The following is a 27,406-nucleotide window of genomic DNA, read 5'->3' on the forward strand; positions in this document are numbered from 1 at the left end:
ACCTATCACCTCTCTCTCTGTTGACTTTCAATATCACCTTCCAAAGTGTTAAGAAGGGTTTTCCCCCAAGCATCGTTTTTCTTCATAATCACATAAAAATTTTGACCCTAGTTTGTGTCAATAACCTTTATAACCAAAAGGGCCAGAAATGATACATATGTAGTCTCCCAAAACTCCAGTGTTCTTGGCTTTCTCCCTCAAGCCAGACCTCTCTGCCCAGCAGCTACCAGCTGGGCTGCCTGTTCCCCTTGAAGGAAGGGCATTAGGCAGCCTTTCCAAAACACATCCGAGGGGGTTGCTGCACAACCTGATGAGACTGATTACATACTAACTTACCTGACTTCAGCCAAAGAGAAACTGAGAATCTGTGCCACTGAGGCTAAATAGTGTTTGCCTGTGAGTCTGTAGAGGTCCTTTCTGCTTTTCCCCCTTTCTTAGCCCACACATGCAATGCGTGGATTCACCTGCTGGAAAACTTGTTGCAGTGGGTTTCCTGATGAATAGCCAAGGCAGACCAAGTGATGTACTTTGGTTGATGGTGATCTTGATAAACTGCCAAGGCAAAGAAGGCAATCTACCATAGCTGGTTATGATTATGATTTATTGATGACTTATGTTCCAGTCATTGTGCCAACTAGTTCTTACAAGAACAAGCCTATTGTTTCCCCTTTGTTTTACAGATGAGGACACTGGGATAGATAACTTGCCTGGGTCTACCCAATAGTAAAATAATAGACCTGGGACCTGATACCAGTCTCGCTCCACAGCTTACACTCATGCCCTCCATCCTGTTCTGTATCTTCTTTCTTTTGTCAGTTCTTGGCCCTTGCAGTGTAAGAAGCCTAGAGCAAACCCAGTGGTACTCGACCTTCACTGATGGATGAGGGCCTGTAAGAGTGAATGGTGGGGCCAATTAGCCAGGAGGGGGAAGCTTAGCTGGGGCACTGCCCACACAGACAGAGGGTGCTCTGTTAGGCCCTGGTGTACTTTTTCAGTCTTTCCATTTTGGATTCCAGTGCCTCAGAATTGACCCCAGAAAGGCTGGTTGTGTGTCTGGGCACAGCCTGAATGCCAGCGGCCTGGAATGTGGTTGTCAGAGCTATGGAAGGATAGCTGTCGGGGCCCTGAGGGAAAGGATGAGGGCCGTGGTTAATGGACTGTCTTTACCCTCTAGTTGGATGTCATTTGCCGCATCCTGGAAACCATTTGGAGGAAACATAATCTTCATTCTTGGGTTCTCCATTTGTACGCAAGTATTTTTCACTCTCTTTTATCATGATGTACAGAGTGCCAAGAGAGCTGATTGCTGCCTGTTTTAGCACAGCTCTTTTGAAACATCATAGTTCAAAGCATCTTAGTAGTTCAATTATCTTAGTTGTATACTTAGCATCCAAAGTCATGTCCTGTTACTTCACCCATCTTCTTTCCTGGCATATGGTTGATGATGAGGGAGGGACACATGAGGCCAGTAGTGCCAAGAAGGGGAATTTAAATTAATTCATAATGTGTGTGTGCCTACTGCCTGGTTAGATTCTGGGCATTAAGCTGATGGTCACTGTTACATTTATGAGGCTTTCTACAGAGCACACATTTCATAATCAGCATGAATCCCCCCATATACGAAACCCAGAACCACTACTTGGCACAAATGGGGTTTTAGAGAAGAGCTCCTTGGCTGACACACAGCTTTGTTATCTTTACCCAGCAACAGGCAAGGCAGTGCTGGTGAATTTGCGGTCTTTCACATCATGACCAGGATTTTGGAAGCTACTAACAGCTTGTTTTTACCCCTTCCTCCCGGTAAGTGTTGGCGCTCTTGTCCTTTGGTGTAGGGGGTTTGCTCTTTCTTCTTCATGTGGGCTCTGAACTTTGGCACACTGAGTTTAATGATGAGAGAAATGGTGTGTCTGGTGTCACTGTGAGAAATGGGCCCTGAAGTTAGTCTCTTCTGACAGATCCCTCGAACTATGTGTAGCTTGGGACTAACTTTAGAGAGCCTGGGCTGGTCCCCACACAACCTTGTAGGATAATCTGAAGCCGTGGAGCTACTTCCAGGAGCTCTTCTCTGATGTCTCCAGGCCTGGGTTAGCCGGTGGAGGTGTCTGAAGGTTAACACTCAGAAGGGAGCAGGTTTCCCTTGCAGCCAAGCATTGAAAAGATTCTCATGTGCTTGGCAGCTAAAAATTTCCCTTAGGATTCTGAAACAGGATCACATAATTTTTGGCCATTTGTATGTCATCTTTTGAGAAATGTCTAATCCTTAAATCTTTTTTTTTTTTTTTTTTTTAAGAGATGGAGATCTCATCTCAAGTGACCCTCCCACCTCAGCCTCCTGAGATGCTGGGATTATAGGCCCAAGCCACTATACATTGCGCTTTGCCCATTTTTTAATCTTGTTATTTGTTTTCCTGCTATTGAGTTGAATTCCTTATATGTTTTGAGTATTAACTCATTAGATGTATGATTTGCATACATATTGCATATTTTCTCCTGTAAGTTGTGCCTTCACTCTGTTGATTGTTTCTTTTGCAGTGCAGAACTTTTTAGTTTAACATAGCCCCACTTACATATACTTACTTTTGTTTTTTGTGCTTTTGATGTCATATCCAAGAAATCATTGCCAAGACCAATGCCATAGAACTTTCCTCCTATGTTTTCTTCTAGGGGTTTTACAGTTTTAGGTCTTACACTTAAGCTTTTAATCCATTTTGAGTTCATTTCTATGTATGGCAGAGATAAGGGTCCCATTTTATTCTTTTGCATATGGATAATGAGTTCTCTTAATATTATTATTATCATCATCTGAGACAGAGTCTCATTCTGTTGCCCTGGGGTAGAGTGCTGTGGTGTCATAGCTCACAGCAACCTCAAACTCTTGGGCTTGCACTATCTTGCCTCAGTCTCTTGAGTAGCTGGGACTACAAGTGCCTGCCACAATACCCAGCTAATTTTTCTATTTTTAGTAGAGACGGGGGTCTCACTTTTGCTCAGGCTGCTCTCAAACTCCTGAGCTCAAGCAATCCACCCACCTTGGCCTCCCATAGTGCTAGAATTACAGGAGTGAGCCACCACACCTGCCTCTCCTAATATTATTTATCAAAGAGACCGTTCTTTCCCTATTGTGTATTCTTGGTGCCATTGTTGAAGACTGTTACCTGTATGTGCATGGGTTTATTATCACATGTAAGTTCTAAGTGTTAAACTTTATGATAGCTGTAATAACATTCTATGTATCAGCTGGTTTTATTTAGTTAATTCATTCATATGTATCCATCCCTCTATCATTAATTTGTTCTTCATTTAAGTCAACACATATGTGGTACCCATTTTGTGACAGGTACTGTTCTAAGTACTTCACACAAATTAGCACATTTAATTTTCATGACAATCCTAAGTGGTAGAAACTTAGATTGAGCCACATTAAATTGTCAGTATCTAACCAGTTTTTGACCAACAAAAATGCATTGTCATATAACATATAGTCTCAATATTACTCCCAGTACATAGATGGTGAAATGAAGGCCAGAAAAGCTAAATAATTTGCCTGAAGTCATGTGGCTATTTAGTGACAGAGCCAACATTCAAATTCTGGTAATCTAGCTCCAAAATCTGTGCTTCTAACTACTGTCCTGTGCTTCCTGTTAAATTTTGTATTCCAGTTGAATTAGTCAATGTTAAAACATTGGCTATTTATGGGCCCCCAAATTCCCACAGCATATGCCAGTTTCTGCATATTTATTACATGATACAGTTCAGAATCCTTCATGCTTCCTCTGTGTATACACTTTATTTTAAAAGGTCTGTCTATAGCGCAGGTACAAAAGGAGTTTCCAAAAGGGATTTGAAAGTGACCATTTGTGAGGGGAATGAATAGTTTAAAATTATCCCAGTGGAACATGAATTATGAAGTACACTTTAGAAAGAGTGAAGAGATTTCATGAAAACTATATATGGCTTTCTGGCTTAAATTCTTTCTAGTTTTGAGGCAGAGTTTTGCTATGTTGCTCAGTCTCAAACTCCTAGCTTCAGGTGATTCCTCCCACCTCAGCCACCTAAATAATCTGGCTTAAATTCTTAATTGTTTCTTGTTAATACAAAAACTTGGTAGGGGAGTGGATTGATAATTTCAGATTTATTCACCATAGATGTTCAATTCCTTTTTAAAATAAACCAAACTGACTTACTGGGGATATTATTATGCCTAGCCAAGCACAAAAGTCCACTCTCTACAGAACTGACATTCTTTTACTATGAGAAGGAGGGAAACCTGTTCTCCACAGTGATTGAGAATTATTACGAGGAGACTGCATGCCTTGTGTCTGTGGGTCAAGTAAGGAAAGCACTTTCTCTCTCCTTTCCCCTTAAATGTTTATTTCCTTCACATGATGTACAATAGCGAATGAAGTGACACTGGATCATTTGTGTGTGTGCACGCACCTGCACGTGTGCGTGAGGCCAGGGTGCTTTTGTGTCTGAGTGTGCTTGCTTTCCAGGCCAACTAGACTAGTAAGGACTGTGCGAGTTCCAAGTGGCAGAGACTTAGGACTTGAATTGCTTAAGAAGGGAATGAAGCCCACAAAAAGGGAGCCATGGTTTAGAGTGAGGGCATTTTTCCTTTAAAGATCAGTGTTCTCCTTGCTGGGTAGAGGAGGCTGGGAGCCCTGGAGGGTGAGGTCTGAAGTAGGATGGAATTGATGCCTCCTTATAGCAATTTGCTTTGGTGATCAGAGCTGACCTAGGGGAGGGAAGCCAAGAATGAACTGAGCTTGGGACTGTGCCCTAAAAATAGAGGACAGGGGGTTACCAGCAATCTTTAAAACATTGACACAGGGGCTGGAGGACTTTTGAATCCAGGAAATCAGTTAAGATCAATAATCTAGTATAAACCTTTCTTTAGAAATAATCTAACATTTTTTTAGTTTTGGGAAGAATTTCCAAACTCATTTGGAAAACCTCATGTCTGTTAGTAAAAATCATGATTTCTTTTGATTCAGCAAAGCTGGTGGACTCACCCTGTTGTCAGCCCATTAACATCTGCTTGTGGGCAGAGCGTGCACTTCATCTGACCCTTGATATTACCAGGACTTAGGACTGTCTCACTGCACATGATTTATTGCTCAGGGAGAAAATCCATGATTTCTCTGAATCCACGCCCCTGCTCACTAGGCATTGCTCCTTTGCCATCCATGTTCCTAAGAGTAGGTCATTCCCACGTTTGGTCAGTCACCAAGCCCTGACCTGTCACGGTGCCGCTCTGGCTCTTCCCTCTTGGTTCCCTGCTGATGCCTTCTGTCCCTGCGTGGGTGTTCAGGCAGTAGCCTCCTGCAGGCCTTCATACTCCTGTGGAAAATGACTACTCCAAGCCGTTCTGTGCCTCTTGGCCTCTTTCTGTCCTGCTCAAAAATTTCAGTGCCTCCCAAAGTCTCCTAAGTTAGTGAATTCCTTGCTGCTACTCAGCATGCAACCTCTGTCACATGGACTTTTAGCACAGAACTACTCACATTTTTTAAAATGTGATTTTTTAAAAATTAAATCATAGCTATGTGCATTAACACAGTCATGGGGTACGATGTGCTGGTTTTATATACAATTGAAATATTTTCATCAAACTGGTTACAATAGCCTTCATGTCATTTTCTTAGTTATTCTGTTAAGATGTTTATATTCTACATTTAGTAAGTTTCTCATGTGAAAAAATGTGATTATTTGATTGTCTGCCCCCACCCTGCTCCTGTGAGACCACAGGTGCCCGGGGGCAGCAACTGGCCTGTGTCGCTCATTCTTGTGCTCCTAGCCCCCTGCCCAATGTACGGAAGGGATTTGCTGAGTAAATAAGCCTCTGCAAGCTTACCTCTTAATCATTCCTCTCTCCTCCGGGATTCCAACTCACCTGGATCGTTTAACATATCCTGAACATGCCCCACACTTTCTCACCTTTGGTGTTCCATTAACACAGTTACTGAGGCAGGATAATGTTATGGTTAAAAGACCAGGTGAAAACCCCACAGCCTGCATTCACATTTCAACTTGCTACTTACTGTTTATGTCGTCGGGAACAAGTTTCTTAGCTCCTGTGAATTGAGTCGTTCCCACCTCATGGTGTTGTGTGAGGCTCACATGAGCCAGTGCACAGATAGAAGGCTCCAGTCCGCGTCCAGTATTGGCCACTGCATGCTAGGCTTTTTATAGACGAAGCTGCAGTTTTCAAAGCAGCCCTGCGGGGAGGGGGACTAGTGGTTTCATTTTAGGGATGAAGAAATAAAGGCTCAGAAAGTCTTAGTAACCTATAGTGGGGATCCTCACCTAGATTGCTCAGGCCAACCCTGGCTTTTTCTACTGTTTCCTCCACTCAGTATGTTCTCTTGCCCCATTTCCACTCCTAGAAATTACATTTATCCTTCAAAGCTCCCCTCAAATGCCGTCATTTTGAATAGGGCTTTTTCTGATTCTCTCCTGGTCTCGTATCTTCTCTCACGCATGCTGCTTTCTTTTTTTGTGATTCATGGTTTAGGTAGAGCTCTGGGTTTATGTGGTTAGCACTCCCACGAGACCTAGGCTTGAGAAATCACTGATCTTTCTATTGAATTCCTATAGAATAGGCATTAAACACTGTTCCCTTCGGATCCAAGTGTTTTTCCTTCAGCAAAATGGTCCCTATCACAATAATTGCCCTGGACATACAGAGTTTGGAGCACTCCATTCTCTTCTGCTGTCTGACTATAGAATTTTAAACATATTAAACTTAGAAACCATTTTTCATTGAGCAGGCCTTGCCCCTCCCTTTTTTTGTGCCAAGGAAAGAACCCAAGGAGAAGGGACTATACACTTGGGACTTACTCCAGCACGATATTTAGTTGTAATAATATAAACAAGGAAATTTAGATCTTGTTTTCAAGGAATTTAGTTGACTCCAGGTGCTAAGCACCGAGCTAAGTGCTCTATTGACACAATCTAATTCATCCCCTCTGCAACGCTGGAGATGCTGCTGACCGTGTTGCCCTCGTGGACCTCTCATCCTAGGTTTTCACACTCTGCACACCATCCTTGGGGTCCACTGTCTCCCTCTGCATAACCTGCTGCATTACATTGACAGTGGAGTGTTGCTTCTCACCGAAACAGCTGTCACAAAGCTTATGAAAGGTAAGAAACCCTGAGTTTGCTAGTCCCAGCCCGAGCACCACTCAGCTGGCTTCCTGGGTGTGTGACCTGTGCAGTCTCACACAGGGCCTGGCCACACTCAGAAAGGTCTTATGCTCAGTTTAATGCTCTGCATGAAATCTTGAAATTCTCAGTACTTATATTTGCACTGGGCCCCACAAATTATGTAACTGGTCCTGTGAGCACAGCCCATTTTCTGTAAACATCCTTTGGGCCAATTTAAAGTGCCTTAGCTCTTAAGAAGTCTCCAAAGGACATCTCAGTTCACACAACCATTTATTCCTTTTCCGTATGTAAGGGCACTTGAGTTTAGGAGACTTTATAGGATTGTTTCTCAAGAAAGTGCCACAAAATGGCTTCCTTTCAGCTGATGAGCTTTGTCATCTCAGAGTTGGACTTGAAATGCAAGAAAAATTAATGAGAGATATAGCGCTTATGTGAATTTGAACTTTAAATAAGGTCTGTAGTATAATCACTCTTAAATGATTCTTTATGATATTGTAATACACGAGTTTTGTTAATATAGACTTTAAAGAAGTTGCCATTCCTCAAGGACATCTTCTATTGTAAGTTAGTTGATACATTTTTTTTATGCCTGAAAAAATATCTCTTTTTATTTGTAGAGTCACAAACTAAAGTTTGCGAAGTTGTTAGATTAGCTTGAGAATACAAGGTTGGGGATATGCATTATCAGGATGAACCACTCAAATATTAATACCTTGCTAAGGTATTAAATGGATATTCCTGTTTTGTTTGCCAATTGCTTACTTTCTCGTAGATCTGGACAACACAGAGAACAATGAAAAACTAAAATTCAGCATCATTGTACGGCTTCCTCCGGTAATACTGAATAGTATTTTATTTTCTCCCTAAGCCTTGGCATGACCCTCCTTCAATTTCTCCTTGCAAGAAGAAGGTTTACTTGCTTTGGGTTAAAGTCAATTAAATTGTTCCACTTTTTTATCCTTTCCAAGAAATCCCATCCATCTCCACCCCTGCCGGCTGTCTCCCACAGGGCCTACAAAGTGCTTGTGCGCAGGCTTTGCACTCGCCCTGGCATAGCTGAATGAGAACATTTAGCCATTTTCTCCTCTTAGGAAACCGCACTAATATTTACATCTAAGCCTGGCATTTAAACTGATAAAAAACTTAAATACAGGTGAGGTCAGAAGATTCTGGAACTGTATTTCCTCCTACTGCATTTCTATTATGGCAGGAAAACATTCCCAGGTCAAAGGAAAAATGAGAAACATGAGGGGAAGAGTTATAAAGGCACTCCTTTTTTATGTGTGTGTGATATTAGCTCACTGAGTCAGAAATATTATGAAAATGTGAAGTTCCACTGCAAGGTCATCCGAGCCTCTGACTTGGCAAACTTCCTGACCCTAAGAGCCTCAGTCAGTTCTGGCTGATGTTTACATACCTTGAGCACTTGTACCCCTGGCACCATCCTCCCACAAATGGGTGTCCTTTGCCTTTCTGGACCTAATCATCTTGTTCTTTAGCGGCCCCTCCTCCTCTGGCTTACTGAAGCAAAGGCAAGAATAGAAAACAAAGCATATTTTCCATAGCTAGATTTCTCCAGAGAGCATTGCTGAACATCCGGTTTGGTGTCCAAGTTTTATCCCCCCCCACCCCCACCCCCAGGTACTCTAAGGGAATTTAAATCTTCCGGGCAAGACAGTGGCAGAGAAGTTGATACAAACATGCCTACACCCTTTCCTTTCCTGTCAAAACATCAGTTACAGTTGGCATGCACATCTCTGGGTTTGAAGAGTAGCAGATAAACTCCGTTTTAGAAAAAGAATCTGGCAACATCAATGTATAAACTGCTTTCTTCCAGGTAGTCTTTAAGGGAACATTTATTCAAAATTCGGAAGTATACCTTATAGGAACATGGCCTTTTTTCAAGGGTCCTTAGTCATAAAAGGTCTGTCTTTTAAACTTACTAGTTGCTTTAGGATAATACTTTGTAAGTTCTGAATAGATATAAGGTGTATTTATTTAATGCAGAGATATATTCTCCTCCGTGTCTTTTTCAATTTGCATAATAGCGTATTGGTCAGAAGATCTGTAGACTTTGGGATCATCCTATGAGTTCTAGCATCATTTCACGGAACCATGTGACATGGCTGCTTCAGAACTATAAGAAACAGGTGAGTCTGTGTTAGACATAGCCAACTAGATGTTTTGGGGGGATCCTATTTGGCCATTTCAACATATCCATATGGACAATTGTAGTCCTTATCATTTTATTTAAATTTCTGCTTGTTTTGGATAATCAACTTATACAGACATGGTTTCCCTTTTAGCCTTGGAATTCTATGAGTGACAAGTCATCATTCAGAGTAGAATTTCTGCCTTTGAACTATTTCGTTGAAATTCTGACAGATATAGAATCCTCCAATAAAGGTAATTTACTCCTCTGTTCTCAGGGTCTTCCCACTTTTCCCTTCATACATCAGTTAGTCAAAAAGTGTTTTCTTCCTAAGATACTTTTTACTTAAAAGCACATTCTTACTGCAATTTGTATTCATTAGAAATTTGTAAAATGTACTACCTAGAGTAAATTACCAAAGGAATAATCACCTTTGAAGTTTTAAAAGAGTAGAGGTTTAAAGCCTGTTTGGTTGATCTGAATGCTCTTTCTTGGTGCTAAAATTTAATAAAATTTAATAGCACATTCTCAGAATAACATAAAATATAACATGTGATTTCAGTGAGCTGTGGGGCACAAAGTTATAAATGTCCCATGGGTCCTTAGTAATTCTTTCTCCCTCATCCCCACTATTTTTTTTCCTTCCAGCTCTGTGTGCTTTTGAAGGACATGACAATGTGGATGCAGAATTCGTAGAAGAAGCAGCTCTGAAACACACCACAATGCTTTTAGGCCTATAAAAGAGAAAATGCTATTGGATCTGCTTCTGTGATTTGAATCTCACTCATTAACCTTACTTTTATTGAGAATTCTTTAGCAATATTTAAAATTGGTAAGAAAAATCTGAATATGTTGTTGAGCCATCTGAATTTCAGTTTGGTATTTGTTCAGACAGAACTCAACTTCTATACCTTATTCCAATTTTGAATTGCCATTGAACTATCGAATGTAGAGAAATGAACAGCCCAAGGAGGGAGACAGTGGCATAAATGATGCTCTTCCCAGTAGCTCATCTTTCTAGTAGCTTAAAGGCCAAGAGCTAGTTTCTGTTGCATTCTGAAATATGCTTTAAAAATGGAGGGAACAATGATTGGAAAGTAAAAACTAGGTACATCATTGAAATAACATAATAACAAGCAAGAAAACTAAATGTTGCCCATGAACACGACTTGGAAAGAAGCTACTAAAAAGAAAACAAAAAAAACCCAAATAACAAAAAACACTGAATTTGGACTAAATCTGCCATCTCCAGTACAGAATAATTTGTAACATATAATAATTTATACTTAGTTTTAAGAGTATTGTTTATTGATAGTACAGATAAAACTGTATTTATAATAATTTTTTTATATTTATGAAAATTTGATTTAGTACTGTCTTGTCATTAAAAAAAATTGAAAGTTTTGGCTTGACTCTTCCTATTTTTTGAACATAGCCTTTTGACTTGAGTCAGGAATCGTAAGTCCATGAACATGTTTCTCTACAGGCCCTCATGGCACCCAACTTGTTCTACCATTTTCCTTTTTTCTTTTCTGTAGTGACATAATTCTGACCCAGGGTCAGCCCATCGCCCTTTACTTCTCTCTCTTCACACCAAACTTATGAAATGTCAATGATTGTAAATATCACTAGCTGGTATGATCATTTAATTTCTTCTCTAAAATTGTTGTGTTGTAAAAATTGTCCTCTCCTATAGAATTTCTCTTTTTGATCAAATACTTCATGGCCATCAAGTCTCAAAATCTTGGAGCCCAATCAGCAATGTAGTGCTGAGTCTTTCTCTTGATAAGGTCATTATCTTTCGATCCCTGCTTTCATTCATTTCTTTTCATACCTACATTGTTTCAGTTGCTTCCTATGGTCTAATATATCCAACACATATTTGAGATAAACTATAGTTTGATCTGGTCACTCTGCTCATAATCCTTCAATAACTTGCCATTCATCATAAGTAAAATTTACACTCCTTAATACACAAGGTCTCCCAAATTCCAGCCTTATACAATACAAATGACATTTCAGCACATTGTGGCTCCTTACTTGTCTAAACCAGTAAGAACATGATGTAATATTTAAAAATACATCTCTATGTGATTTCTAAAAATTATTTTTCCATTTTTCCATTGGTCACACTTCCCATGTATATATTTTTTAAATCTTCAATGAGATTACTAATTGCAATAACATAGGAATAATGTTCAAGTATGCAGTATTTCTTTGCGTTAAAACCATGGCTTACATAGTGTTACTTATCAAAGGCACTCTCAATACAAACCAATCAGTCAGGTTAGATTTAGGACTCATAGCTTGAGAATGAGATTAAATTTCCCTCTAGCCCAACAGGATAGGAGCTTGAAACAGATTATATTTGATTTAGCAAAATAAACAGATGTGATATTTCTTACTGTGAGTGGTGACATAAAATTCATAACTACCATTGCTATTAAAGATAGTTTCAGCATATTAGTGAGTGTAAAATTGTAGCTTTCAAACCCATGTATCCTTGTACATGAGAAAATACATCAAAATTAGGAAAATACACTTGAGTGAAATACAATGAAATCAGAGTAATGAAGAAAAGTAAAACTGGCCTCATTTTCAATTCTTTCTACTGCTATCAAAGTTATAAATATTTTTATTGAGATTTTGAAAAATCTGGTCTCAGCACTTAATCATGAGTTTAGTTAGAATAATATGAAAAATCTGGATTTGTAAGAAAGCTAAATTAAGGCCATAATTATTTTTTGCAGCAAAAGGATTCCTGTAAAATGAATCATGATAACATTGCTTTACAAATGACAAGCCTCACTATTTTTTTTTTGCATACTTTAGATTTACCGACATTGACTTTAAGCACCACTTCTTATTCAACAAAGTGAGTTATGCCTGTGTGATACTGGGATATTTTCCTTTTCAAATAGTCATTCTATCTTTCTTTCAAAAGTACATATAATGAACAGCATTTTTTTTTTTCTTGAATGAGCAAAGACCACTCTGCCAGTTTCTGTACTTCATTGAAAACTGTTTAATTTTTGGTGCATTTTTATAGCATCTTGCCAACTACATATTTCTGAAATGTAGACATATAAAGAGTAAAAAAGAAATAAGCAAGGCAAATATATTCTTTGACATAATTGTAAGTCGATTTTATGTCCTGAACGTTATGTAAAATATAGTTGGTGAGAGTAAACTGAAACCATGTTCTACCTCTGTTGTTGATGAATTGTGGTTACCTTATTCATCTGTAATTTTACAACTATTATGTTCACATTTTCCAGCTATTGGTATAAGGAAGCCTGGGTGAAGTCCTCTCCTTGAGAGGCCTGAACTGGTTTACACATTCAGATTTCAATTGGCTTTATAATGGGTTTCCTTATGTGCCTCATATTAGCTCCAGGTTCATTGGGCTTAAAAGGAGCCAAAGCGCCATATGGTTTTGGTAAAGGAAGAGTGGCGTCTGCTTCTGGGATGTAGGCATTTGGACGCTGCTCTGCAGTTGTGAAAACTCCATTGGGCAACTGGTGACCGTCTGCTTCAAAGTACTCCTGCAAAGAATGATTTTTCCTTTTTAGTTTTCTGAAAACTCTAGTGAAATCACTTCATCCTTGGGTCCCAAACATGTACACAGCTGTCTGACCAGTCTTTGGGGAGTAACAGCCAGCACAGCCAAAGGACAGAAGGGGAGGAAGGGTGGAGTCACCAAACACATATACACATGTGCACGTTGTATCTCATTGGAATGGGGTGGACTGCTCTAGAATCACACTGCTCTTTAGGTTTAGGGTTTGTAAGAAATTGCATGGTGGGTCCTAGGTGTCTATGTTCCAACCTGAATATCTGTTATCAAGCACTAATTATTTCTCTATGTTCGACAAAGGCAGGACAATGTATTTCCTTTGGTAAGTCATTGATGAGAAAATGTTACAATAGAAGAGATAACAGATTAAAGTGGAAGCAGAGAAGAAAAATGGTCAACAGCTTACTGTGAGCCTCAGTCTTCAAGATTCTGCCTGTGCCCTTGAAAAATAATCTCTTACAGCTGTAAAAAGAACTTTACATAATGGAGATGGGTAAATTACAGTGGGATACCCTAGGTAAAATCTGAATGCCCTAAAATCTATAGTTTCAAGTGTTATGGAAATTATAAACCAGACTCTGTGCTCAGGTATTCCTAGCATGTGTTAGGCACTGAATGGTAATCCTTTTGGTGACATCATTTCAAAATCTAAGAGTCAGTTACATATCCCCAGGATGGAGTCTCCTTGGACAGAAATGCCTAATTCCCTTCTAAGAATGTTGAAAGGTCATGGGAGTAGACAGAGGAACTGGATACTCAACCTGCAGGTGAAGCCAGTGATAGAATCAGACTCAGTGGTGGCAGATGGGGTGGCACTGAGGCCTGTGGGGAGCAGGTGCAGCATCTGCAGAAGCCCGTGGCAACCGTGTGGCTTTAGGCCTCACAGTGTGTTGTGGAGCCCAAGCACGTGGGCATGGAGGAGTTGGGTGTGGTCAGCAGGGACGGGATGACAGAGATTGGAGACCCATGGATAAAGCCAGTGTCAGCCTGGGCCTTGCTATGCTGGGGGAAAGCCAGAACATAAAGCTGCAGGGTGGGCCTTTCTGCTTTCCAAGTGTCCTTCAGGGGGTATTATGGCACTTTGGACTTCTGTACTTATTTACATAATATCTAAAAAAAAGAAACCCATATTGACTGTTCAGACTATGTATGTGGTAGAGTGGGAAATTGTTCATATGTTGTGGGAATATTGACAGCCCCCTCTTCCAGGATAACTGCCTCTCTTGGCACACTTTACAAATGCAGTTCAGGAGCCAAAGCTTACCTGAGTCTTCTCACTGATGGCCAAGGCATACATTTCTTCATCTCGAAGTACCTTCAACCATTCTTCCTCAATCTCCTTATTGAGTGGCAGACCCTTTTCCATCCTGGAACTGCAAGAGAAGATGAATTCTTCTTTCTCTTTGACCTCCTTCTGGAGTTCAATGGTCAAGGCTTGTTTCATGGACAGCTCAGCAACAAGAGCCATTATTTTTTCAGTAGCATCTTTGATCCTTCTCTGATAGCCATTCATCTAGAATTAAAGAGCACAAGACTTAGTCTATGTATACATGCCATGGAGACTTCAAGGAAGTGGCAGGCTTCTGGCTATCTATAAGGGTGGGAGGCCTTCTTGCCCAAAGGAAGGACAGTTCAACTGGGACTTCGTAGAAATTAAGATGTGGAAGACATGGAACCCAACACTTCGGTCGTGCAAATAAGGTCAAGGAGAGAAAAGTAAATGATTTGTTACCTAATTACTGGATTTCAAGGTAGATAGCATTGAGGGGCAGGGTTTAATGTCTATTTCTTAAGAGATGAGAAGGAGAGGAAAAAATGTTCTTTGATGCCAATTTTGTCCTGCTATCTCATTTTGCTCATGTGTGCTGACCGATTAGTTCCCAATTATGAAAGAGTACATGTGGTGTTTGTTTTTTCATTCCTGAGATACTTCACTGATTGCTCTAAATGATATTATTTCATGCCTGTTTATGGCTGAGTAATACTCATGGTGTATATTTGCCACAATTTCTTAATCTACTCATGAATTGATGGGCCCTTAGGTTGTGGACTGTGCTGCAATAACATTTGAGAGTAGGCATCTTTTTGATAAAATGGCTTATTTTCCTTTGAGTGATTGCTGGGTCCACTGGTAAGTCTACAATTATTTCTTTGAGGAAACTCCACACTATTTTCCATAGAGACTACAAATTTGTAGTCTCACCAACAGTGTATAAGGGTTCTTTTCTCCCTGTATCCATGCCAGCATTTATTGTTTCTTGAATTGTAAGTAATGGCCATTCTGACAGGGGTTAAGTGCTATCTCATTGTAGCTTTAATTTTGCATTTTCCTGATAATTAGTGACAATGAGCATTTTTTCATGTATATTGGCCATTTGTCTTTTTTTTTTTGAGGCAGAGTCTCAAGCTGTCACTGTGGGTAGAGTGCCGTGGTGTCACAGCTCACACCAACCTCAAACTCTTGCACTTAAGCAATTCTCTTGCCTCAGCCTCCCAAGTAGCTGGGACTACAGGCACCCGCCACAATGTCTATCTTCTTTTGAAAAACTTCAGTTCATGTCTTTGGCCCACTTTTTAATTTTTTTTTCTTACTGATTTAAATTCTTTATAGATTCTGGGTATTAGCTTTTATCAGATGTATTGTTTGCAAATATTTTCTCCCATTCTGTAGGTTATCTTTTTACTCTGTTGATTATGCCTATGCAGATGATTTCTAATTTTATCAAGTCCCATATATTTATTTTTGTTGTTGCTATATTTGTCTTTGGGGTCTTTCATAAATTCTTGAATTTTTGTATATGGCAATGTATAGGGGTCCTATCTCATTCTGCTTTTGGGTATCCATTTCCCCTAGCATCATTTATTGAATTGTGCTTCCTTTCCCCAGCATCTATTGTGGTCTGCTTTGTTGAGAATAAGTTGGTTGTAGGTAGATGGTTTTATTTCTGTGTTCTCTGTGCTATTCCATTGGTCTATGTTTCTACTTTAATGCCAGTACCATGCTTTTTTGTTCATTTGTTTGTTTTCTTTTCTCTTTTTTTTTTTGAGACAGAGTCTAATTCTGTTGGCCAGGTAGAATGCCATGGCATCATAGTTCACAGCAACCTCAAACTCTCTTGGACTTAAGCAACCTCTATGTATGCCTCAGCCTTCCAAGTAGCTGGGACTACAGGTGCCTGCCACAATACCTGGCTATGCTATTTTGGATACTATAGTCTTGTAGTACAATTGGAAGTCTAGTAAGGTGATACTTCCAGATTTTTTTCTTTTTCCTTAAGATTCCTTTGGCTATTTGGGCTCTTTTTTGGCTCTAAGTGAAGTATAGAATATATTTTTTTCTAGAACTGGGAAGTATGACATTGGTATTTTGATGAGGTTTGCACTGAATCTATAAATCACTTCAAGTAGTATGGTCATTTATACCATGTTGATTCTACCAATCCATGAGCATGATGTTTTTCCATTTCTTTGCATCACCGTAATTTCTTTCATCAGTGTTTCATAGTTTTCCCTATAGAGATCTTTCATCTCCCTGATTAAGTGCATTCCTAAGTATTTTATTTTCTTTGTAGCTATTGTGAATGGTATTAAGTCTTTGATGGCTCTCAAGGTTTTGAATTTTCCCCTTATGACTGCTTTTTCTATATCCCATAGATTTTGATAACTTGTGTCTAAATTTTGTCATTGACCCAAAGATTGTTCAGCGGCAGATTGCTTAATTTCCATGACTTTGTGTTGATTTGAGTGTTTCTCTTGGAATAGATTTCTAGTTTTACTCCACTATGGTCTGAGGTGATACATGGTATGATTTTGATTTTTTCTGAATCAACTGAGACATGTTTTGTGACCTAAGAGCTTATCAGTCTTGGAGAGTGTCCATGTGCTGAGAAGAATGTATATTCAGTAGTTTTTGGGTAAAAGTTCTATAAATGTCTGGTAGGACCATTTGTTCTAGAGTCTCATTGAAGTCCAGTGTTTCTTTATTGATTTTCTAATTCAATAATCTGTCCAGCTCCTCACTGAAGTGTTCGAGTCCCCAGAAATAGATGCTACTGTTTATCTCTTTGTTTAGATCAAGTAGGATCTGCTTTATAAATGAGAGCTTCTGTGTTTGGTGCATATATACCAATTAGATTGTCATATCTTCCTGTTGAATTGCTCTCCTTACCATTATATAATGTCCGTATTTGTCTTTTTTTTTTTTTAACCGTTGTTGATTTAAAGTCTATATTATCTGATACAAGAATAGCTACAACTGTTCTCTTTTGGGGTGGATAATATTTTTTTTCCATCTCTTCACCTTGGGTGTGTTTTAGTGCTTGTGGATTAGATGTGTTTCCTGGAGACAACAGACATTTGGTTTGGATTGTTTCATCCATTCATCCAGTCTATGTCTTTTAAGTAGGGCATTCAGATTATTCACATTTGAGTGTTAGTATTGATATGTGGGATGCTATTCGGTTTATCATATTGGGTAGTACCTTATTGTTTTGTTGACCCTTTTGTGCTCTTATAAGAGCTGTGAGTTTTAACTTTTGAGTGTTTTTACACTGGTTGGTATCTATTGTGCTATTGCATGTATAATGTATTTCCTGTAGGGCAGATCTAAAAGTGACATATTCCCTTAGCATTTAGTTATCTGGTAAAGTATTTTTTCATAATTTATGAAACTTAATTTTGCAGGATACACAATTCTTGGTTGGCAGTTCATTTTAGAAGACTAAAATTGGGGCCCCCAATCCCTTCTGGATTGTAAATTTTCCACTGAAAAGGCTGCTGTTAGTCTGATGGATTTTTCTTTGCAGATTGGTTGTTACTTTTGTCTTATTGCTTATAAAATTTTCTCCTTCATTTTGATGTTAGCCAAGTTGATAACTATGTGTCTTGGGGATGTCCTATTTGCTATGAAACTTCCCAGTGTTTAATGAGAATCTCATATTTGGATATCTGAATCTTTGGTGATACTAAGGAAGTTTTACTCAATAATTCCCTCAAATAAATTTTCCATGTTTTTGCTTTTCCTTTTTCTTCCTCAGGGATACCCAATAAATTTGTATATTAGTGGGCTTTACATAGTCCCATATTTCTCTCTTTTTTGCATCTTTGTCTGGGATTAATTAAAGCTCTGAGATTCTTTCTTCTGCTTAGTTTAGCATGTTGTTGAAGTTTTTGCTATCTTTTGAAATTTTCTGAATCTCTTTTTCTATCTTTAAATTCTATTATGTGCTTTCTGATATTATCTAGCTCTTTATTGACTTTTTATTTTTTAAAACATTGATTTCCTGAAGTATTTTTTGGCTTCATAATGTTTGTTTTTAACTTTAGCTTCAATTCCATTCATATTATTTGCCATCCATATTCTAAATTCCATTTCCAACATTTTCCTTTTGGTTAGGGTCCTCGGTATAGATCTATTGTGATCCTTTGTGAATGTTGAACTGTTGTTTTTTCATATTTCCATATTTCTTTTGCTGCTCTTTTCTCATCTGAATCCTCTTCTTTTAGTTCAGGGCTGATAGGTTTGCAGGGCACTTGTTCTCCTTTGCTGGGAACACTCCTACTTAGTGAGAGGAGGGAGAGGTCCCTAGATGGTGCTTTTGTGTCCTACTATGGAAGATTGACCTTGCAGGAGAGAAGGGAGCCTGTAACATAACTTCTCTGTTTTGTCTTATTCCCCTGTGATTGTACAGTTCAAGCTGATACTGAAATTCATGTGGAGTTGTGGGTTATTCCCCAGATTGTTGTTAGAGCTTGACTTGGGGGATGGGCAAGACCCTCTCCATGGAGGCTGATGTTGTGGGAGGTTTCTCTGCCCTGGTCGCCCCACAGAAGTGACAGTGGCAGCTGGGTAAAACTATCTAGGCAGTGGTTATGGGTTTTCAGGCTGTGGGTGTTTGCTGAAACTGGGTTCAGATGCAATGGTGTCTCAAGGGTCCCTGGCAAAGGGTTAGACTGTGGAGTGGTTCTCACCAGGGATGGCTGCAGGGCTCAGTGGCAGTGGGGAGCCATGAGACCAGGAGCAGTGGGAGCCTCAGAGCCAGACCTGAGGCTGGGAGGCAGGACAAGAGTTATGTGCATGAGGCTGGATAGCAGCACAGGAACCATAGAAGTGGAGCCATGAAGAACTTTTGCCATTTGTATTTTGCTTTTAAATTTCTGCTCTGATGTCATCCACCAACAGACTAATCAGCCAGTAGCAGTTGTGAAATTTATAACTTAAGCTCATGAACTTTGCCCAAATTATCTTATCTGATGTTTCTTTAAGTGTCGCCTGCCTTCCTCTTGCATAATGAATTTCCTTTTCTTTGGAGGAAGTCATTTTTCCTTTAGCTACTGCACATGTGAGTGTGTATGTGTGTATAACTATCCAACCTCCCTTCTCTGTAATAAAAAAGTTTGGTACTATTCTAGGTTGCTGTAAGTCTTAGCTGAGAGTTCCCATTTCTGTTGGGAAATTTGCAAGAGGAGCCATAAATTATCTAGGAAAAGTGAGAGACTTGAGGAGATGTGTATTCTGGTTGAATACTCACTAGGTAGGCCACTTATGTGCTTAACTATTCAACAACTTTAGCTGATATCACACCCATTTCATAGATGAGAAAACTGTATTTTAAGGTATTTATGATTTCTCTCTCAAGGTCACTTGCTAGTGTTAGTAAATCACAGATCCGTGAAATGAATGTCTTTCTGCCTTCCAGTTCTGCCTACTTATGAAGAAATTATCATTTTAAATGGTGTGTGTGGGTTGGGGAAGAACCAGGTAGAGAGCATGGAAGGTGGAGAAAAGAAAGGGGAGATTAATCATTAGGATAGGACTCAGGTTTGCTGGAGCTTTCTTGTCCACAGAAAGTGGCCAGCAATGCTGTGCATTTCTCTGGCATTACCTTGCCTTCCAGAGAGACTCTGCCATCAGCTTTGACAAGACATCCCTGAGTGAAAAATGGCTTCCTCCAAAGAAAGAGAAATTCATTTTGCAAAAGGCAGGCAGGCAAATTTAAAGAAACATCAGACTTGCTAAATCAGGCAAAGTTCATGAGATTAACTAAGTCTTAGCATTTCTTATTTTATGAGTTAAAGTTGTGAATTTCATAACTGCCACTGGCCCGATGGGTCTATTAGTAGAGTCTTCAGAGTACAAACATAAAAGTAAAATAAAGATGGCCTGGGATTTATGGTGTGCTAAGACTGTTTTCAGAACAGGACTGATTGTTTACATATTCAGTCAGTAAATGGTTTGCTAGAGTCTAGTAAATGGCAGGCATGAGGAAAATGAAGAAGAATGAGCAACAATTGCTGTCCTTGGGAGCCTGCAGCCTTGGGTGTGGGTGTTACCATTATCTATTTTCTTGTGTTTCTCCCACTTAGATAGTGTGAGGTTCATATAGTGTGAGCAATGTGTCCCTTTCTCTTTGTTTAGGCCCCACACCTTGCAGGGTTCAGTAGTTACTGCTGGATGAAGTCCCTGTGCTAGGGGGATGCCCCAAGGGCTCCAACAAACAGTCAGCATTGGATGGCTGCATGGCACACTGTCCTGCTGGCTGCTCCTTTCAGTGGGACTTCTAGCAGTCCCAGCCAACCCCCTGGGAGTTCTAGCTGTCCCAGCCAACCCCCTGGGAGTTCTAGCAGTCCCAGCCAACCCCCTGGGAGTTCTAGCAGTCCCAGCCAACCCACTGGGAGTTCTAGCAGTCCCAGCCTACCCATTGGCTTTGAATCTGGAGTTCTAGTGTGTTACATTTATTAAATTAGGAAGCTCTATGTTACTGGCCTGGCCTTTTCTCATTGGTGAGGCCTGGTGGTGGCTCCACCCTCGTGATGCGGACGGCCTGAGTAGGGTGAGATTGCTGTTCTAATGATCCCCTTCCATTTCTGCGGTCTGATTGAGTTCTGCATTAGAGCCGTTCCTATGCTGTCTGCTAAATCAGTGAGACCTTCCATGCTAAAGGAAGTAGAAAGGTTTAACTTTGTGCATGAGATACAAAGGTAACAATGATCATATTTGGATAGTACCCTGCTGAGTGAAACTTGCACATAGCCATGGAAAAGCTTTGGTTTTCCCCTATAAAGTTAATTCACTTAGAGAACAAGATTGAAAACTTATTTTGGACAATTCTCTGAGTTGTTCTTAGATTTCTCATGTTTCACTAGTCATAAAGCCAAATCTATCCAGTGCTTCTTTCAATAAATCAAACCGTCTGTGGAGAAATGAAAGGTAATAAGGGATAGGAGCAGAAGACAGGATGGGGGAGGGGTTCAGGCACTCAGGCAGACCTTCTTGGCTAAGAACAGCGTGTCCTGCTTGCAGGCCTGAGTTTTGCTACAGAGCCTGTCTGTGAGCCGGGAGACCTGTTCATAGATGAAATCCTTCTCCAGTAACTTCTCCTCCTTCTTGGCCAGCTGTAGTTCCAGCTACAGTTGAAAACAATTTCAACAAGAAGCAAAAAGTCGTAAGACAAAATCCTTTCTAACTAGAGCACTATCCCCCTACCCTCCTCAGCTCTGGGAGTTCTTCCCACTATGGTAGAATGCGACCTTCTCAGCTGTATTTAGCAGCTAATATGTTTCCATCAGGAAGAGAAATTATCTCTTCAGATAACAAGAGAAAGGCACCTTTGGAATCTCGAAAACAATGGCTTTTAACTTGGCAAGTATCTAGATTAGTGATTTTTGACCAGTGTGCCACAGCACACTGGTGTGCTCTGAGAGGAACTGAGGTGTGCCTGTAAAGGTCTTAGCAAAATAACTAAGAAAATGCTATGAAAGCTATGTTAACTAGTGTGATGAAAATGTGTCAAACGGTCTATGAACCAAGTGTATGGTGCCCCATGGTCATACTAATGTACACAGCTATGATTTAATAAAAATAAATAAATAAAAAAAAGATCATTAATTAAATTATTTTTGAAAGAAGTTCAAAGCATAGTAAGTATATTTTTTTATTGATCAACATAATTTAACATAATTTAAGTATGCCATTAAAGTTTAACAATAGGTTCAAGTGCTCTATGAGATTAAAAAAAGGTTGAAAAACATTACTCTAGATCACACTTAGACTTTGTACTAGATTACAAAGGACTGTATTAGTGGCTAGAGTAATAAAGGATATGGTTGTTGGCATATAATAAAATAGTATAACAGGTATCTTTAACCTATACCCACAAAGGGCTAAGATGCAATCATAGTAAACAAGAATGTTTACCTTGTCTAATTTTTTGATCATCTCTTTTTGAGTCAGATCTTTCCCTTGAAGGAAGCGAGTTCTGTTCTTACCCTCAGGATTTATAAACATTTTCTCCAGTTCTCTTATTCTGTCTGTGCACTGTGAAAACTATTAAATAAGAAAGAAACATTAGCTTTAAAACTCCTTAGCTCAGTAAATCTTAAAATCACATAGTCTGGCGTCTTTACAATCTTTCAACAGGACCAACCCAGGCGAGGGTGGAAGAGCACTGTTTTCTTAATGCTCCATCAGCTGGACCTGGGTTAAGCCGTGTCTGTGCTCATTCATGGCATTGCAGTGATGCTGCTTAAGCCAGGGTGGTGCCGTCTGAGTCAGGGGAAGAAAGGCTGATTTCACAGCAGCCCTTTGATTGCTTCCCACTCTGTGTTGTATTCATGTGATGCTGTATGGTTGTGGGTTTCTAAGGATACAACCTCCTCCTTGTTGCAGGTTGCCACAGAGACCAGGTTTAATACATCCAACTTGCTGGACCTCATTTTAAAACCCTTTGCTGGAAATAGCTTTAATGGCTACCCAAAGAAGAACGTTCTTAACTTCTGGGTCAACCCAAGGTACATTCTGTGAGGAGTAGCTTGAGCTATTTATATCTTTCCTGCTAAACCCCTAATATTATGTCTTCTATATCAACTATTAATATATGTACTGAGTCAATGAGACTTTGAAGGTGTATAAAGAAATATGGGTACCCCCTAAGTATCGAAATGATAGCCACACTTAGGTTTTGTTTTATAGAGAGAAAAGTGGAGCGTGGTGACAACTCAGAGGCATCAATTTCCTACTTAATGCACGTGTAAATCTCAGGGCAATCCTCTAAACCTTAGTTTTTTTAATTGTTAAAGGAAAACAAATGGCTCAATCCCATGGGGTTGAACTATTGAACAAGATAGTATATTTGAAGAATCTTACAATATGTCTGAGAGTTAAATATAGTTATGTCTGAGAATTCTAAAATTTTGTGTTCCTTCTCTCTACAAAAAGATTATAAATGGTGAGATAAATAATTTTTCCCTCTCTACATTTTTTAATTGCCCTTAATGCAAAATTGCAGGATACACACATGTAATCAAATATTTGTAGTATTTACTATTAACAACATTTAATGTTCCCTTTTCATAATTAGGAAAATAAATAAAAACCAAAAATGTGGTGTGTGCTTATCAAAGGGGTGCTTATATTTTATGTCCTTGTTGATATTTGAGTAAAAATTGTTTACTCTGTCTATGTAAAATAGTGTTCTTATGTACTAAAACAGTTTATGTGACTTCCAAGATCTCTGAAATGGAGCTATTACAAGAACCACGAGAATATGACTCATGATAATCCTTGGATTAGAATGTTGGACAATTAAAACTATTTCAAACAACTGAAAAAATGCAAACCTTAAGAGAATTCTGAAAAATGATGCAAAAAAGGAGAAGAAGACTTAAAAAAATACTCCAAGCACTGCAGCTGTAACAAACAACAGGATATGACAGGGATCCAGTGCTAGGGGACAAAGTTCAGAAATGACTTGCTTGAAGCTGGAAATCTCACATCATGTCCTGGAGGGGCACATGTGATCAGTGCATCAAGCACTGTGTGTGCAGATTGATTCCCCCAAATAAACCATTTGTTGGAAGTAGGAGTCAGAGATACAGGAATCTTGGGAAAGACTGTGGGACTTTCTAGCTAATTGATCTAAAGTTGATGGAACATATTCTTCTTAGTAAAGTATCTCAAGAATGGAAGAAAAAGTACCCAATGTACTCAGCCCTACTATGAAACTAATTTGGGGCTCTCACATGAAAGCTATAACCCAGTTACAACCTAACAATAGGGGGAAGTGGGAAAGGGAGGGGAGGGAGGGGGATGGTGGGTAGAGGGAGGGGGATCGGTGGGATCATACCTGTGGTGCATCTTACAGGGGTATTTGCGAAACTTGGTAAATGTAGAATGTAAATGTTTTGGCACAGTAACTGAGATAATGCCAGGAAGGCTATGTTAACCATTATGATGAAAATGTGTCAAATGGTCTACGAAACGAATGTATGATGCCCCATGATCATATCAATGTATACAGTTATGATTTAATAAAAATAAATAAAAAAAATAATAAAGTTGGTCACACTCATTGAAGAAATGAATGAGAAAACTTAGGATTAACTAAGCAAACACTGGAATCAGAACCTTGGCATATTTGCACAAACTGAAAGATGCCATTATCTATATAATATATACGTATTCAAGTGCCACGCAGTGCGAAGGTAGATCCATCCCCTGGTTCCATTGAGTCCTGTGAATTCCCTTGACATGAGTAAGTAAAAACAAAAGGAGGCTACAGTGTGAGCTAATAAAAGACATTGACCTATATGCCCAGAAAAAGAATGGAAGGGTTGCTCCCAGATTTTTGATAATTTTAATAGTAATTATAACATATCTTTAGGGTACAAATTTTCTTCAAAATTTTTATATCTTTATAAAATTAAGACATTTTTGAAAAAAATTTTGTAAGCAGAAAAATACGCAATAGCAGACCTGATATTATAGATAAAAATATTGTTATAGGTTAGAATTTGAATCAATGGGAAAAAATTGAGGCCACACTTTTTTTTTTTTTTAGGCCACATTTTTTTTCTTTTTATTTCTTAGGCCACAAATTTTTATTTCTAATTTTCATTAACAAAAAACTCTGAATATTACATGTGAAGAAAGTACCTTCTTAAAATTATTTTTTTTTCATTTCAAATTAATATGAGGGTACAAATTTTTAGGTTATAATGTTCTCACTTCCAAGGTAAGGTTCTAATTGTAGAAGACCCCTTCACCCAAGGAGTATGCTGAATACCCTTGCATTGTGCACATTAGGTGAGATCCCACCAATTATGCTCCCTCTTCCCTCTTCTCTCCCTCTTGCTAGACTATATCTGTGTTTAGCAGATGAGTCTACAATACTCATAATTATGTAATTATTTATATATTAGTTTCATATTAATATTAAAAACATTGGATTTTTTTTCTCCATTCTTGAGAGATACTTTTCTAAGAAGATTGTGTTTCAACTCCATCCAGGTAAGCATAAAAGATGTAAAGTCTCCATCATTTCTTATGGTTGAATAGTATTCCATAGTATACATAAACCACAGTTTGTTAATCCATTCATGGACTGATGTGCTTTGGGTTGCTTCCACATCTGGCAATTGTGAATTGAGTTACAATAAACATTCTACTGCAAATGTCTTTGTGGTAAAACACTTTTTGTTCTTCTGGGTAGATACCTAGTAATGAGATTGCAGGATCAAATGCAAGGTCAACTTTTATTTTCTGAGAATTTTCTATTCTTCTTTCCAAAAAGGTTGTATTAGTTTGCAATCCCACCAAAAGTGTAGGAGTGTTCCTTTCTCTCCACATTTATGCAGCATCTGTAGATTCAGGATTTTGTGATGTGGGCTAATCTTACTGGGGTTAGGTGATATCTCAGAGTGGTTTTGATTTGCATTTCTCTGATGATCAGGAATGATGAGCATTTTTTCATGTGTTCGTTGGACAATTGTCTCTCATCTTCAGAGAAGTTTCTGTTCAAGTCTCTTACCCACATAGAATTGGGGTTGTTCGCTCTTTTCTTGTTGTTTAATTTGAGTTTTCTATAGATTCTATTTATCAGGCCTTTGTCAGACTCATAACATGCAAAAATCTTCTCCCATTCTGAAGGTTATCTGTTTGCTTTGGTTGTGGTACCCCTAGCAGTGCAGAAGCTTTTTAGTTTGATTAAATTCCAATTATTTATTTTTGGTATTGCTGCAATTGCCAGGCAGGTCTTTCTTATAAAATACTTTCCAAGGCCAATATTTTCAAGAGTTTTCTCCACACTCTTTTCTAGAATTTTTATTGTTTCATGTCTTAAATTTAAATCTTTTATACATTGAGAATCAATTATTGTCAATGGTGAGAGATGTGGGTCCAGTTTCAGTACATGTAGTTAGCCAGCTCTCCCAGCACTGTTTATTAAATAGGGGTTCTTTTTCCCAATGCATGTTTTGTTAGGGTTATCAAAGATCAAATGGCAGGTTTCATCTCTAGGTTCCCTATTCTATTCCATAGACCTATGGCTCTATTTTTGTGCCAGTACCATGCTGTTTTGATCACTATAGACTTGTAGTATAACCTGATCCCTCCAGATTTGATTTTATTTCTAAAAATTATATTCACCATTCAGGTTTTCTCTTGTCCCATATGAAATAAAGTACTATTTTTTCAAGTTCTTCAAAGTATGACATTGGTGCTTTGAAGGGGATTATGTTAAATCTATTGATTGCTTTGGGTAGTATGGACATTTTAATAATGTTGATTCTTTCCAGCCACGAGTATGGTATGTTCTATCAGTTGTTAATGTCTTCTCTTGTTAATGTCTGCTAATAGATCTGCTATTTCTTTTCTGAGGGTTTCATAGTTCTCTTCAGAGATATATTTCATGTCCTTTGTTACACGAATTCCTAGGTATTTCATCTTTTTGTGGAGCTACTGTGGAAAGTATAGAGTCTTTGATTTTTTTCTTGGCTTGACTGTTATTGGCATATATGAAGGGTACTGATGTGTGGCTATTGATTTTGTATTCCGAGACACTGCATATTCCTTGATCACTTCTAAGAGCTTTGTAGCTGAATCCTTGGGGTTTTCCAGGTATTTTTAGGCGTAGTAGACATATGCTAAGGTGGAAAAGTGTTAGGCCTAGGCTACAGTGGAAAAATACCAGTTAACTCCTAGAAAATTTCTAGGCTGTAAGCTTTAAAAAAATGGAGTAAGTCTAGTTCACTCCCAAAATAGATGGGAAAGTACTAATCGATTTATTGCTTCTAATTCACTCCCAACTTCTTGCTTGGCTAACTCCCTGGGAAACAGACCAGGAAGTACCAACTATACCCTGACTGACCCTTAAAAAAATACCAGGTGGGGAAAGTACTGAAACAAAGATGTATAGATGACTAACAGCAAAATTCTGCTTCTGTACAATGCTTGCTAACCTACCCAGATGCACTTGGGCAGCCTATGTGCCAACCAGGATGCAGACTAAGCCTTAAAAATCCAATCCCTTAAGCACTCAGGGCTGCTCTCAGAATCACCTTGTTGGGACACTGAGGCAGTCAGTCATCAGCTAGCTCTTTGATAAAGGACTCAAAATTCGGCTTGTCTGGCTGTGTGGTCTCTGGGTGAACTCCTGGGCATAATAGTATAAGATTATATCACCTGGGGCGGCACCCATGTCTTAGTGAGTAGGGCGCCAGCCCCACATACTGAAGGT

The 27,406-nt window shown here is 39.0% G+C and overlaps 2 protein-coding genes across 8 annotated transcripts in view; one reads left to right on the top strand and one right to left on the bottom strand.

The window, feature by feature from the left end:
- Window positions 1–10,719, top strand: part of GSAP (gamma-secretase activating protein) — a 102,422-nt gene extending 91,703 nt beyond the window's left edge. For 3 of the 6 annotated variants that reach the window (XM_053553885.1, XM_053553886.1, XM_053553889.1), the window contains 7 exons: window positions 1,175–1,245; window positions 1,706–1,800; window positions 7,021–7,140; window positions 7,937–7,998; window positions 9,213–9,314; window positions 9,471–9,570; window positions 9,965–10,719. In XM_053553885.1, coding sequence (XP_053409860.1) covers window positions 1,175–1,245; window positions 1,706–1,800; window positions 7,021–7,140; window positions 7,937–7,998; window positions 9,213–9,314; window positions 9,471–9,570; window positions 9,965–10,056 — 642 coding nt within the window. In that variant the 3' untranslated portion in view covers window positions 10,057–10,719. Of the gene's footprint in view, window positions 1–1,174; window positions 1,246–1,705; window positions 1,801–6,979; window positions 7,141–7,936; window positions 7,999–9,001; window positions 9,315–9,470; window positions 9,571–9,964 lie in introns of those variants that run through there. The other 3 variants (XR_008372932.1, XM_053553888.1, XM_053553890.1) reach the window with 3 other exon arrangements.
- A 1,603-nt stretch (window positions 10,720–12,322) lies between these two features.
- CCDC146 (coiled-coil domain containing 146) overlaps window positions 12,323–27,406 on the bottom strand; it is a 203,549-nt gene continuing 188,465 nt past the window's right edge. The window contains exons 13-16 of one of the 2 annotated variants that reach the window (XM_053608540.1): window positions 22,090–22,218; window positions 21,162–21,299; window positions 14,158–14,406; window positions 12,323–12,861 (exon numbers count right to left, since the gene is read on the bottom strand). In XM_053608540.1, the coding sequence (XP_053464515.1) occupies window positions 12,658–12,861; window positions 14,158–14,406; window positions 21,162–21,299; window positions 22,090–22,218 (720 nt within the window). In that variant the 3' untranslated portion in view covers window positions 12,323–12,657. The remainder of the gene's footprint in view (window positions 12,862–14,157; window positions 14,407–21,161; window positions 21,300–22,089; window positions 22,219–27,406) is intronic. The other variant, XM_053608541.1, reaches the window with a different exon arrangement.

Source organism: Nycticebus coucang, chromosome 11 (assembly GCF_027406575.1).
Source record: "Nycticebus coucang isolate mNycCou1 chromosome 11, mNycCou1.pri, whole genome shotgun sequence".
In the NCBI taxonomy this organism is placed as follows: domain Eukaryota; kingdom Metazoa; phylum Chordata; class Mammalia; order Primates; family Lorisidae; genus Nycticebus; species Nycticebus coucang.